Raw genomic sequence first — 15,441 nt, forward strand, 5'->3', positions numbered from 1 at the left:
GGCTGTTCCTGCCCTTCTTTGTGGTCCATTAGCCTGTATGATAGTTTTCCATCCTTTTACTTCTAGTCTGTGTTTATCTTGTTGTGACAGATGGGATTCTTGCAAGCAGCATATAGTTGGGTTATGTTTCCTATCCATCCCCCCACTCTGTGCCTTTTGATGGGTGAGTTTAAGCCATTGACGTTTATTGATATTATGAATTTAATGTGTTGTAGTGCCATTGTTCAAAAAAATTTTTTTTGTTTGCTCTGATATATTGCAATTATTATAGTGATGTTCTTGTTTATAAGAGGTCTTTTAGAACCTCTTTCAGGGTAAGTTTGGTAATGGTTGCCTCCTTTAACTGTTGTTTGTCTAAGAATGTTTTGATCCTTACATCTAGTTTGAATGAAAGTCTAGCAGGATATATTATCCATGGTTGAAACCCTTTTTCATTCAGGGCTCGATAGATATCTTGCCATTCTCTTCTGGCTTTTAGAGTTTGAGTGGAGAAGTCTGCAGCTAATCTTATGGGTTTCCCCTTGTATGTGACTTTTTGTTTTTCTCTTGCAGCCTTTAGGATCCTTTCTTTATCCTTATTCCTTCTCATTGTGACTATGATGTGTCTTGGTGTCTTCAGGTCTGGGTTGATTCTGTTTGGAACTCTCTGGGCCTCTTGAATCTTGATGTCCTTTCTGTTATTCAGGTCGGGAAGTTTTCTTCTATTATTTCCTCTGGAATGTTTGCTTCCCCTTCCTCTCTTTCTTCCTCTGGCATGCCAATTATATGAATTTTACTTCTTTTGAGATCATCCCATATGTCTCTGTTGTTGTTTTCAGTGTCTCTCAATCTCTTTTTGAGCTCTTTCACCTCTTTCTTAGTTTTATCTAACTTATCCTCTGTCTGACTAATTCTGTTTTCTGCTTCTGTTAGTCTGCTTTCCCTTGCCTCAGCTTCTTTCTTCATTACAGCTATTTCAGCTTTCAGTTCTCTAATTGCCTCAAGATAATCAGTATTTTCCTTGGGGGTCTCAACTGTTGTTTCCCTAATACTGCCATTCCTTTCCTCCAATGTTGTTTTCTTTTCTGTGATTAATAAGTTTATTATTGCTTGCATACTTTTCTTATCTATGGTTACTTCTGGCTGATTTGTAGTTTCTTCTGGGCTCTTGTCTTCATTCATTGGAGTAGCAGTTTTATTTGTTTTTGATATACCCATTTTTTTGATTTATTGGTTTCTTTTTTTATCCTCTGTTGTTCCTCAGTTGTTGTGTCTTGAATACAAGCAATACTTTACTAAATACCTTTATGACTGTTGCACTCGCCAACCTCAGGAATTACAATAGCAACTGAAGCAAGTATTGAAACAGTTTAATCACTACCAGTTAGCCAAATAATGTCTCCAGTCCCTGAAAAAATAGTAACCAAATTCCAGTGAAGAAGAAAGAGAAAAGAAAGAAGGGATAGCAAGAATAGACAGTTATGCAAATCTACTATCCACTGTATATTCTAGGGGTAACAAGAGGGGAAAGGGAAGTAGAGCAGAGATACACACAGAGAGAGTCCACTCTGAGTCAGATTTCTTCCCCAAAATAATTCACAAATTCAGAAAGGCAAAGAAGGAAGGAAGAAGTGTATGACAAGATAAAAAAAAACCAAGAAACAAGAGAGAGAAAAGAGAAAAGATAAGAAAAGGAGCTGTAATTAAAGAGCAGTGAAAGGAAAGTTTTTTTATCACTTTATTTTTAATTTAATTTTTTAATTAGATAGGAGGAGGAGGAAGGGGAGAGTCTGTAGAGGAGGTAGGAGTAATGAGACAAATTCCTCCCACAATAGATAAGATGCCCACTACCCTAACAATGAAAGATACCCTAAGAGTTAATTCTGATCAACCTAAAGGGGGGGGAGAAATATGCCTTTATATAATATGAATACTAAAATAGAGCAGGGTTAAAAAAAAAAAAACCCTGTCCCAGATTACCTCAAACCTCATGAGCAAAGGCAGCTGATTGTTAAGAAAGGAAAAAAAAAAACAAATAAAAAAAAAACCACGATTAGACAAGGATAGCTGAAGTGGACAGTTATGCAAATCTACTATCCACTGTATATTTTAGGGGTAGCTAAAGGAGGAAGGGAAGTTGAGCAGAGATACTCGCTTTGAGAGTCCAGTGAGTCAGAATTCTTCCCCCAAATAATTCCCAAACGTGTATCAGTGAATTCAGTGAAAGTACACTGGTTTGGTGGTGTGGGGGATGGGGCCTGTGGCTTTGGAAGCTGTAGGATTAAGGAAGAAAGGATGACAAGAATGAGAAGAAGAAAAAAAGAGAGAGAGAGAGAGAGAGAAAAGAAAAAATAGGAAAAAGAACAGTAATAAAAGAGCGGTGAAAGGAAAGAGTTTTTAATTTATTTTTTATTATTTAATTAGCTATGCGGGGTGGGGTGGGGGGGTTGGCTACTTAGAAAGAAAAAAGGCCAGAGGTTTCAGAAGGGAATAGACTTAGAATGAATGATACTCCCTGGTGGGACAGGAATCTTGGTAAAGAAAGAAGCTCAGCAGGGGAGCCTGCTAGGAGCTGGTCCCCAGGGACTGGTTATGGGGGAGGAGAAGGGGAGGAGGTGCGCTTTTGGAATAATAATTTAAAAGAAAAAAATTTTCTTCCCTTTTTTTCTACTCTATTTTTTACCCAAATTAAGTTATAGTCACCTCCTTGGTCTCACTGCTAGGACCCCTTATTGACTGGCCTACTAAAGGCAGAAAATCCTACCATTTCCAGATGATGTGGTCAGAGCTCAAGCCACTAGCAGCTTCTCAGTCTGCCGTCTTCCGTCTAGTCTCTGGAGTTGACTTTCTTAAGACACCTTTAAAGTATCTGTGCTTTCCTTTTGCTTTTTATCAGAAGGATCCACATTCTTGAGCAATTAAAAGGAAACATTGAAAAAATAAAATCCCCTTAATTCTATCATAGTTACTCAGATATTTCCCCCCTAATACTTTTTATTTAAGATGCCATCTCCTTTAAAACAGAAAAAAAAAAAGTGGATCTCTCTAAGCTTTTTCATATTTTGAATTGGCTGTGAACACCCAGGTTCTATTTTGAAAGGCACTGTGAAATTACTTGATAGAACAAGTCCACTCATTTGGTTGCTGTCCAAAAGTGAACTGCCCCAGTTTCTAAATCTGTCATCTGTCTGCTGAAGTGTTTTCTATTAGTGAGGAGAGAGAGAGAGAGGGAGACTGACTGACTGACTAACTTACTTATTGGGAAGAAAAGGAAATATTTTCTACTTGTGCTCTTTGTGTGTGTGTGTGTGTGTGTGTGTGTGTGTGTGTGTGTGTGTATATATATATATATATATATATTATATTTAAGAAAGGAGACATTAACAAAACCATAGAATAAGAGGGGTACAGTTCCGCACAATTCCCATAACCCGATCTCCATATCCCGTCCCCTCCCCTGATAGCCTTCCCATTCTCTAACTCTCTGGGAGTATGGATCCAGGGTCGTTGTGGGTTGCAGAGGGTGGAAGGTCTGGCTTCTATAATTTCTTATTTTTAATTCTATAATATCCTGAAGGCACTCTAGTTCAGGGTCCATTGTCTATTACAACATAACTAGAAATAACTTTTTCCTCTCTGTATCTGTTTTCCTATCTAGGAAAATTATTTGGGGGGTTTATTTTGTTACTAAATGAGAGGATTAATGTAAAAACACATTGTACATTTTGAGCACCTTACCACTGTATAGTATTTTAAATGATATTTTAAAAAAGATTTATAGTGTTAAAGGATTAAAAAAGAAATCAAACAGGGGCTAGGCAGTGGTACACCCAACTAAGTGCACATGTTACAGTGTGCCAAGGACCTGGGTTCAAGCCCCCTGGTCCCCACCTGCAGGGGGCCAATAGTGGTAAAATAGGGCTGAACAACCTTCTCCCTCTCCCTCCCCCTCCCCCTACACTTCTCCCTTCTCCTCTTCCTACCCTCTCCCTCCTCCTCCTTCCCATCCTCTCTTACTTTCCCTATCTCCCCCTCCTTTTGATTCTTCTCTATCTCTATCCAATAAAGATAATTCAAAAAAAGAATGCATGCTATAAATAAATAAATAAATAAATAAATAAATAAATAAATAAAAGCAACCTAGTACTGGTGAAGTGTCTCACTTGTGCAGTGTGCTCTTTTGCCATGTGTGCTACCCAGGTTTGAGCCTAGCCCCCATTGCATTGAAGGAAGCTCAGTGCTATGGTTTCATTCAGGTCTTTCTATGCCTCACAAAACAAAACAAAACAAAAACCAGTGGTAATATTCCATCGTTATCAGCAGTGTTTTTAAAGATTCTACACTAAAAAGGCTGTATCACCTCAGGATCTTTGTGTGAGAATGATACTTATTTAGAGATTTCCTTTGAAGAATCTTTAAGCCAGCATACATGAGAGTCACATAAGAACACTTGGGATTAGAAACACAGGGAAGGATCAGTTAATTAGTTTATACCCAGGTGCTGAGGGCATGTAGCATGAGTGGAGCTGGGTGGAGTTCTTTGGGGAAATTGTATTCAAGAATCCTTGTATGTTTACTATTATCTCTGTGTGACCACCCTTCCTTTGTTGATACAAATGTGTATATTTGAATGGAATTGTGACATTAATTTTCTCTGCAAGGCATTTGGACAAACTTCGCAATTTCCCAAGTGCTGAACCAGTTTTTAAATTAAAAGGAAAATAACTTAGATAGAGTTCTACTTTAAAACTCATAAATCGGTTAGCATCTTCTTCTGGAAATTCAAAGTATAAAGGTTATATACCTAATTTTTCAAAGTCACTGTAAGACTAATTTTAATTAGATACCCAATTTTCTTGACTCCGAAGCAGCGAATAAATAGACTTCATGTACACCTGAGGATGTTTGGGTTTAGGCTAGAACATTAGAGTTCCAGGGTCTCTCCATGTTGAACATCACTGTTAAAATATTTTTTGCTATGACTGACTGTGGTATTTTCTTTAGAATCTTATGTCTTAAGTAGCCAGGGAGTGATCCTCAATTTCCTCTATCTTCTGATTGTTAGGGGGAATTTCATAATATTATGTTTATGAACTAGTAGTGTATATGAGTGAGATATTATCTTTCAAAAATATGAATTGCAAAATCATTTCCATAATAAAGATGTTACAGTGGCAAATGTAAGCCTAAATGTTTCTTGTATTTTTAAAAAATTTTATTTATTGTTACATTTTTCTAGATAGAGACAAAGAAACAGAGAGCTATGACAGAGACCAGAGAACAAACACAGTACTGAAATTTCCCTTCAGTGTGTTGGGGGCCAGGCTCCAATCTGAGTCATGCACACAGCAAAGCAGCACACAATCCAAGGGAGCTACTTTATCACATTTGTTGATCATATTTTTGACTCGGTAATCAAATGTGCCATGGTCTCATGTTATCTTCTCATAGTGTGAGACTGATGCTAAGAACTAAAGGTGATTGTGGGGGCCAGTGAGCTTATTCATATTTTTCCTTTTTCCTGTTGAGTACACCACAAATCTAGTTCATCTGCCAATACCAGTCCTTTTGAAAATGTTTTGATATGTAAGCACAAATCACTGGAAGGAACTTTACATGTTTTCTTCTCTCAGATATACCCATAAACATCTTTCAAAGGAAAATTATACATACTGTGTTAATTGTTTAATATATTTTCTTTTTGTTTTATACTTCATTCCAAAATTATAGATTCTGAAACTGTATAATAACATTTTTCTCTAAAATGTAATTCAAGTGAATTTAAAAGCCTACTAAATAACCAACAGCATGGACTTAATGTCCGTTACCCTATTTGAAATGGGGTATTAGATTGTCTGTTTCATTTGGGCTATGGAGAATTGACTTCCTGAATTTATTATGAGGTACTACTGCTTTCACAGAGTTCTACGAGGTTCTATTAAGTCTTGCCCATATGGTCAGGCTCCAGTAAATGCCTGACTATTCCTTTGCACAACAAGGGAATTACTGAAGTCTGACACACACTAGGTGCTATTCACATGCTATGTCTTTTCTTTTCCTAAGGCAGTCAAAGTCTAGATTTGAAGCTTTTTTTAAATGGAGGCTTACAAGACAGTGTGTGTTTTAAGAATACAACTTTACACATCCTCATATGTTTGTTACCGTACCTCAAATATATGCCTACGACCAAATAATCCTTCATCATACTCCACTGGACCCTTTTCAACCCTTACTTTCCCTTCTGGTAACTTCTGCAGTGAACACTAAGGGTTTTGTTTTCATTTGACATTGTTCCCTTGCTTGGATTCTTTATATCCTACATGACTGAGATTATCTAGTATTTGTCTTTTTTTTTCCAACTTACTTTGCTTAACATGACCATTTCCCTGTCCTTCCACGTTGCCACAAATGCCAAGATTCATCCTTCCTCATAGCTGAATAGTGTTCTATTGTTTATATACCATATCATTTTTATCCATTCATCCATCATTAAGTACTTGGATTGAAGTTTCCATATCTTGACTATTATAAATAAGTCACAATGAACATAGGTATACATTTCTTTTCAGATTAGTGTTGTTTTGTCACCCCCTGGAGGGGGGAAATTTCTATATCATATTGCAGGTGTATTTTTGATATTTTTGAGAAATCTCCATACCATTTTTCACCGAACTAGACCAGTTTCATTGCCATCAGTAGTGTTTTGAGAACTTCATTTTTCTCCACACTCTTCACCAGCACTTATTGTTTCTGATGTTTTTTTTCTTTTTCTAATATAGATCATTCTTACAGTGTTGAGGTGATAGCTCATAATAGTTTTTATTTGTATTTCCATGATAATAAGAACTTTTCATGAGTTTGTCCAGCATTTGTGTGCCAGTCATATATGGTGTGTAAATATTTTCTCTCATTAAACTAGGGTATCTTTTCATTTTACTATATTAGAACTTTTTAGTTTGATGTCACATTTAGTATTTTGCTTTTATTTCCCTTGCCTTTGGATTTGAATCCCCAAATATATCACTGAATTCAGTTTCTTTGTTTTATATTACCTGTGTTTTCTTTTATTATTTTATGGTTTCAAGTCTAACATTCAAAACCTAATCCATTTTGAGTTCACTTTTCGCATGATGTGAGAAAATGATCCAGTTTCATTCTTTTGCATATGGATACCCATTTTTCTCCACAGCATTTATTAAAGAGAATTTTCTCTCTCCCTTTTGTGCTCTTGGAAGCTTTGTTATAAAGTAACTATATATATATATGTGTGAAGAATTATCTCTGGGATCTTAATTCTAGTCCACTGATCCATATATCAATTTTTTGTAATACCAGGTTTTTTTTTTTTTTGCCTCCAGAGTGATCTCTGATGCTCCCTACTTGCATTATACCACCACTATAGCACTTTTCCCCCCAAATAGCAAGAGAAAGAGAAAAAGAGACTCTAAAGTACTATTTCCACCAATTGTGAAGCTTCCTCATATAGAGGAAGATGGAGGTTCACAAGTTTGTGCACTACCAGGTCCACTGTCTCCCATTACACACTATTTTAGGTACTAGAGCTTTATAGTATAGCTTGAAGTCATGCACCTGATGCCTCCATTATTATTTTTTATTAGAATTGCTTCTCAGAATCTTTTGTGGCCCCATACAACTTTCAGCAGTGTTTATTCTCTTTCCTTGAAGAACCACTGACATTTCAGCAAGGATTGAATCTGTATATTAGGTAGAACGGCCATTTTAATAATAATTATTCCATAAACATGGAATATTTTACCATTTCTTTTATCACAACACTGTCTTAGAACTTTTGATGTACAAATCCATCACCTTCTTTGATAAGTTTTGTTCTGAATACTTCATTTTCAGATGTGATTGTAAATAAGATAGTTTCTCATTAATTTCTCTTCTAGTTCATACTTTGCACACACAAATGCAACCAATTTTTGTTCATTGATTTTTTTTTACCTGCTGTTTTACTGAATTGGTTCATTGTTCCTAATAGTTTTTCATTGGAGTCATATGGTTTTCTTTGTATGTTGTCATATCATCAACAAATAGTAATAGTTTCACTTTTGTATAGTTTGATATTTGAATTCTTTATTTCTTCTTGTTCTAATTGCTCTGGATAAGGGTTTTAATACTATGGTGAGTAATAATGGTAAGATTGGACATCCTTGTCTTGTACTTGATCTTAAGGAAAATTTTTTCTGTTCTTCATTGAGTTTGACAGGATAACTGTGGGTTTGTTTTGTATAGTCTTTACTATACTGAGGTCTTTTCCTTATAATTTATACACATGTGGCTCATATTTTTTAATAATCATAAATGGGTATTGAATCCAGTTAAATGCTTTTTGTGTGTGTGTGTCTACTGATATGACCATATGATTCTTATATCTATTTCTCTTTTTTTTTTTTGAAGAGGTTTATTATGTTATTTGAATTGTGTTAGTTGAGCTACTCCTCAGCCCTGGAATAGATCCTACTTGGTAATAATATGTGACCCTTTCATTGTCACATATTGTCAGAAAATTCATGACTCATTTTTGCATAGACAGACAGAGCAGAAGTGTGTCATGACTTCTCCAGCAATCCTATAAAGCATGTTGAATTGGCTTTGCTAAGATTTTGAGTATCATTGCATCTGTGTTCACCAGGGACATTAGTTTCTAGTTTTCTTTTGGCATCAGGGTAAATTTTTTTTTTTTTTTTTTTTAGATTTAGTAGAGCTCAGTAAATGAAGTTCTTTACCTCTGGGTTTTTGTTTGGGGGTGAGATTTTTTTCATTATTCTTTCAATTTTCTTGCTTTTAATAGGCCTGTCCAGATTATCTGTTACCTCCTGATTCAGTCTTGGTAGGTTGTGTGACTCTAAAAATCTGTTTCTTCTAGGTTGTTCAATCTATTTAATGCAATCGTTCATACTAATATCCTATGTGTGACCCTTTTTGTTCTTGTTACAACATTTCCTTTTTCATTGTTGACTCTATTTAATAGAGTTTTCTTTTTTCTAAGTGAGTCGAGATAAGGGTTTATCAATTTTGTTTATCCTTTCAAAGAACACCCTCTTGATTTCATTGATCTTGTTTCTATTATCTTTTTTATTTATCTGAACTAGGCACTCTTAAATTGATGTGTACTTAATCAAGTGCATCATTACCTGGCCCCCTGACCTTAGGACCCTTAGTTTGACTTTTCAGACATACCTGCACTTTCCATTAACTAACCATATGTGGTAATTTATGTTTCAACTTATTAAAACTATATGAAGTTAAAAAAATTCAACCCTTATTTGTACCACCCATATTTCAAGGGCACAGCAATTACATGTGACTAGCAGTTACCATATTGAATGGGATAGATGTGGAGAACTACTGTCATAGCAGAATATCCCATTGGAGGCAGAACTGCTTTGTCTCTTCTTGAGCACCAGCTGATAATTTTTTCGTTGTGTCCTCAGAACAGCTGTCTACTACAGAAGGTGAGGTCTGCAGGAATAAGACAATCTTCAAAAACTGTCTCTGATTGTGTCATGTCTAATACCTTACTTCAATATCTGCAGCATGTACAAGGTAAGAGATATTTCAGGTCCTTATTTCCTCTATGTGGTACCATCATTTTCCCTGGGTATGTAATGTTTTTCTGTGATGTGAGAAGATTGCTTCTGCCAGAAGAACTCCAGAAAGTTGGAGAGTTGGGCAACCCCGGAAGCAGTGTTCACTGGTCAAATTGTAAGAATTAATGGCTACTGGATGGTTGTACAGTCCTCCAAAGTGTCACTTGTGTTTTTGTAGAAGTCTGTGAACAACTGAAACATTATTTTTTGTTATGACTGCCTTGGTATGAATATTTAAAGATTAAAACTTTGGAACTAGACTAGGTAACCATAAACATCAGATATTCCAAGTGCTAGCATTTATGGCCTTGGGAAAGTGATTTGATTTCTGTGCCTTAGTTTCTCTATCTGTAAAATACTGATGACAGTGGTACCTGTGTCATAGTGTTTTTTTTTTTTTAGTTTCCCTTTTATTATTATTATTTTTTTATTTAAGAAAGGATAAATTAACAAAACCATAGGGTAGGAGGGGTACAACTCCACACAATTCCCACCACCCAATCTCCATATTCCCTCCCCTCCCCTGATAGCTTTCCCATTCTCTATCCCTCTGGGAGCATGGACCCAGGGTCATTGTGGGTTGCAGAAGGTGGAAGGTCTGGCTTCTGTAATTGCTTCCCTGCTGAACATGGACGTTGACTGGTCGGTCCATACTCCCAGTCTACCTCTCTCTTTCCCTAGTAGGGTGGGTCTCTGGGGAAGCAGAGCTCCAGGACACATTGGTGGGGTCTTCTGTCCAGGGAAGTCTGGCCGGCATCCTGATGACATCTGGAACCTGGTGACTGAAAAGAGAGTTAACATACAAAGCCAAACAAATTGTTGAGCAATCATGGACCCAAAGCTTAGAATAGTGGAGAGGAAGTGTTAGGGAGGTACTCACTGCAAACTCTAGTGTACTTCTGCTTTCAGGTATATATTTTGCAGTAGTTTATGGATACGTGTGAACATATGCTCTCTCTCTCATGGAAACTGGTGTATATCTAGGTTTTGGGACTTTGTTAGAAAGTGAACCACCTGGGATGGAATTAGAGAATACTATGAAAGGAAAGTTCTCACCCGAGTAATGAAGCTGAAGAGTTGTCATTCCACACCTGAAGTCTCTGGACACAGTCTGAGGTGAAGCATGTTGAGGTGGCAATCGTTGCGTTGATTAGGTTGCGATCGGCAGATGCAGTATTATTTGATATGAATTGGGAGAGGCATGTTGGAAAGTGGGCCCTACCGTAAGGTTCCAGGACTGGGGGAAATATAGGCTCTATAGTGGAAACGTGAGGTTCCTGCTGTCTTAGGGTTCCAAAAGACAATGGATAGTTATTATTATCATCACATTATTTGTTAATTGGGTTAACTTTGAAAAGTCTTTTTGTTAGGATTTGCTGTACAGTATCCAGTATCTTGTATATAGCTGTGCTATTGGTTGCTTCTGATCTACTTGGTCTAGGCTTTTTAGTTTTCCTTTCTGTTATTCTTTCTCAACTTCTGTTTTATGAGTGAGAGCATCCCATACTCATCTTTTAAAAAAAATATTTATTTATTTCCTTATGTTGCCCTTGTTGTTTTTTATTGTTGTAGTTATTATTGATGTCATTGTTGTTGGATAGGACAGAGAGAAATGGAGAGAGGAGGGGAAGAAAGAGAAGGGGGGAGAGAAAGATAGACACCTGCAGACCTGCTTCACCGCTTGTGAAGCAACTCCCCGGCAGGTCGCGATCCAGGGGCTCAAACCGGGATCCTTACGCAGGTCCTTGAGCTTTGCATCACCTGCGCTTAACCTGCTGAGCTACCACCCGACTCCCTCCCATATCTTTCCCATATCGTTCTGACTTAGCTCACTTAACATAATTCCTTCTATCTCCATCTAACATGTGTCAGAGAAGGTGGGTTCATTGTTCTTAATAGTTGCATAGGGTTGTTTTAAGCACCAGTTTTTACATAATATCTGTCCAGATAATGATCATCTGGTAAATATTTTCTGCTGTTGTTTATGATATTGGGGAGAAGAATGTCACAGATAACATCAGCAACATTTCCATTTCATCCCAGATTGATTCAGCAAAGATTGGTTGGCTATTGGGCACTCTTGGGGTAAACTATGAAATAGGTGTGCTTTCAACAAATGATAGTTTTGGAGAAATGTGTTTTATGTTTTAGTGAGGTAGGTACCAGAAGCTCTGGTGGCATAGAAGGATCATACAACTTTAGGAAATCTGCAAAGAACAATATATGGGGTATTTTATTCTATTTTTTTTTATTTTACCAGAGCACTGGTAGTACCCGAGATTGAATGTGGGACCTCAGAAGTCTTAGGCATAAAAAATCTTTTTCATAGCACTAGACTATTTCCTCAGCCCTTAGGAGGCGACATTTGAGTTCAGTCCCAGATAATAAATAATTTCTGGGACATAGAAGTAAGTTAAGGCTCTTCAGATAAAGGAAGCAGCCTATGTTTAGGTACAGGAGCATATGAGACATTGTAGCATATTTAGAGAATAACAAAGAGTTTGGTAGGCATTAATAATAATGATATTTATATATTTATATATATAATATATAACTGATATTTATATATTAATAATACTGATATTTATATTTAACTTTTTTTTTTGTGAGAAGATGTCTACTTCATTGGAAGACATTTGGTAGGATTCCTGCCTTCTACTTTTAGGTGTGATCACCAAAAATTACCCTACATGTTGCCTATTGTCCCTTGGAAGCTGAGACAAAAATAAACTTCATGGGGAACTACCACACTTGTGCAGAATGGTGGATATAAATGTAGAGAAGAAGGTAAAGGTCTAATTCTGACAACCAGTAATGCATTTAAAATAGAGGAGAAACATTTCTAGTAGCCTTTGAGAAGACAGCACATATTGTGAGTTATAATGGACTTAAGCAATACTTTTAAATGGTTTGGCTTAAGACACTATAGAGTCCCTCAGCTTTACAAAGCCCATTTAGCTTGTTGAGATACTTTTACTAAGAACCTCTGTCTATGGATAATTGTTCTCTCGAACATTTGTTTCGCCGTCTCAGGACAGGCTGCTTTATTTCATCTGAAGAGATCAGAACAAAAACAAGCCATTGTTTTCTTAGGTTTTCATTTAATTGAGCCAAACAGAAGAGAAGGAAACCTGGGTTATGTTCCTGGCCTCTCCCCTCACCACTCTCTTGCATAAACCCTTACCTTTAAGTAATCTTAGAGTAATAAGCTTTGGGAACATGAGAAGTTCATAGGTATTCTGCCCCAAGGTCACAATTAAAGGGGGAAGGAGAGAGAGAGATTGATTGATTGAGATTATTGTAATGACCAACATTCTTAGCTTCTATTATGTGGAGTTTGGTATACTGAAAAGCTAAGACAAACTTGGGGAATCTCTGGTTGGCAGGCACAGTTTACTATGACAGCCCTACTCTAAGTTTCTCCAGTACAACTCTAGACTATATGTCATGAATTGGCTCTTGACACAGAGTAGGAACCAGACTGAAGAAATTTAAAATGTCTCAGTGGGTGTGTCTGTTACTTGGGAAGTTATGTTCTGCCCGAGAGGCCCAGTGAATATTTTATTTTATCTTATGTTATTGTAATTTAAAATAGTGATTAAGCATGATTGTGACCTTCATGGGTCAGCCTTTTTTTAACAGTTTTATTGGCATAGAACAAAGAATAGGCTACCCTCTGAGGAGGAAGCATATCCTTGTACAATGAAACTAGAGAATCAATTTGTTGACTAGGGTATACAAGTTTGAATGTTGAGAATATTTTTGTGGGTGTGATTGATTTTCTAAGTAGATTGATTCTTGGAAAGTAGCAAAATATTTGAAATAAATGCTTTCCTCATATTCTTCTTCCATTCCAAATCCAGACAATGGGGGCAGGAGAAGATAGCATAATGGTTCTACAAAAAGACTGTCATGCCTGAGACACTGAGGTCCCCCATTCAGTTCTCTGCCCTACCACAAGCCAGAGCTGAACAGTGCTCTGAGAAAAAACAAAAACAAAAATGAAAACAAACAACAACAACAAAACAGCCAATTGATGAGAAACTTTAACCTGTAAGCATCAGGATGGAGGGTAGCCCCAGTATTCTAAGGTCCAGTGGTATTCCTGTGAGATTTCAGAGCAATTCTTTTTTTTTTAAATTTTTTAAGAAAGGAGACATTAACAAAACCATAGGATAGGAGGAGTACAACTCCACACAATTCCCACCACCCAGTCTCCATATCCCATCCCTTCCCCATTAGTTTTTCTATTCTCTATCCCTCTGGGAGTATGGACCCAGGGTCATTGTGGGTTGCAGAAGGTGGAAGGTCTGGCTTCTGTAATTGCTTCCCTGCTGAACATGACATTGACTGGTCAGTCCATACTCCCAGTCTGCCTCTCTCTTTCCCTAGTAGGGTGGGTCTCTGGGGAAGCAGAGCTCCAGGACACATTGGTGGGGTCTTCAGTCCAGGGAAGCCTGGCCAGCATCTTGATGGCATCTGGAACCTGGTGGCTGAAAAGAGAGTTAACATACAAAGCCAAACAAATTGTTGAGCAATCATGGACCCAATGGTTGGAATAGTGGAGGGGAAGTGTTGGGGGAGTACTCACTACAGACTCTAGTGTACTTCTGCTTTCAGGTATATATTTTGCACTAGTTTATGGATACATGTGAACATATGCTGTATCTCATGGAACTAGGTCTATATATAGGTTTTGGGACTTTGTTAGCAAGTGAACCACCTGGGATGGAATTAGAGAATACTATGAAAGGAAAGTTCTCACCCGAGTAATGAAGCTGAAGAGTTGTCATTCCACACCTGAAGTCTCTGGACACAGTCTGAGCTGAAGCATGTTGAGGTGGCAATCGTTGCATTGATTAGGTTGTGATTGGCAGATGCAGTATTATTTGATATGAATTGGGAGAGGCATGTTGGAAAGTGGGCCCTACCGTAAGGTTCCAGGACTGGGGGAAATATAGGCTCTATAGTGGAAATGTGAGGTTCCTGCTGTCTTAGGGTTCAAAAAGACAATGGATAGTTATTATTATCATCACATTATTTGGTAATTGGGTTAACTTTGAAAAGTCCCTTTGTTAGGATTTGCTGTATATCAGAGGAATTCTTATTGTAGCCTGACACTGAAAACTCTCTATTGGTTCAGTAAGAGACAACACCTCTTGAAATTATGGTAATGGCCCTATCACACAGGGATTGACAATTTGTCTTATTTAGCAGAGGTAACCAGCGAATCAATGAATTACTGCCTACCAGGTAGAGCCTCCATTTCTCATGATCTCAATCTTCCATTTGTGTCATGTTCCATGGACTGTTCAGGGAGATTATGTACTAGCCATAGACAGTGGCATCTAGTTAAAAATAATGTTTTCAGAAAAGAAAAATGAAGAACCTTCTTGGTCACAATGCCTTTTATTAAGCTAATCTACATGTAATATTGGTTTGATACCCAACTTACAGGTTTATAAGGAATAGATGACCTCACATCTCATTACAATATGATAATGAGCTTTTATGTTTTTATATTCTAGAGCAGGCATCCTTAACACCTCTACCTTCATAGTATGAAAATAAGCTTTAATGTTTCTGGACATTGTTTTTAGCCTTATATACTAAAGAAATTGTGGGTGCACAAATTTCCCCCAGGATAATCATTCTCCCTGCCCATTGCTCAGGCTTGAATATCATTGTTCCAACTTTGGCTCTCCTTAGATCTTTTGGCAAAACTCAGTTCTCCAATCTTTATGTCAATCATAATCTTTGTAATTATGACTTATCCTTTATATTCTGTCCAGAGCCACCTACAACCTATCGACAGTCTTGTTTAGCCTCTTGTTAATAAGTTGCA

The 15,441-nt window shown here is 37.2% G+C and overlaps 1 protein-coding gene across 5 annotated transcripts in view; it reads left to right on the plus strand.

The window, feature by feature from the left end:
• The window catches only part of BACH2 (BTB domain and CNC homolog 2), a 524,461-nt gene that overhangs the window by 99,727 nt on the left and 409,293 nt on the right, over positions 1-15,441 (plus strand). For 4 of the 5 annotated variants that reach the window (XM_007530629.2, XM_060205487.1, XM_060205489.1 and 1 more), the window contains exon 2: positions 9,441-9,552. Coding sequence is in view for 4 of the 5 variants with exons in the window: in XM_060205487.1 (XP_060061470.1) it covers positions 9,544-9,552 (9 nt within the window). In the remaining variant the exon portion in view is untranslated. The remainder of the gene's footprint in view (positions 1-9,440; positions 9,553-15,441) is intronic. The other variant, XM_060205488.1, reaches the window with a different exon arrangement.

Source organism: Erinaceus europaeus, chromosome 13 (assembly GCF_950295315.1).
Source record: "Erinaceus europaeus chromosome 13, mEriEur2.1, whole genome shotgun sequence".
NCBI classification, from domain to species: domain Eukaryota; kingdom Metazoa; phylum Chordata; class Mammalia; order Eulipotyphla; family Erinaceidae; genus Erinaceus; species Erinaceus europaeus.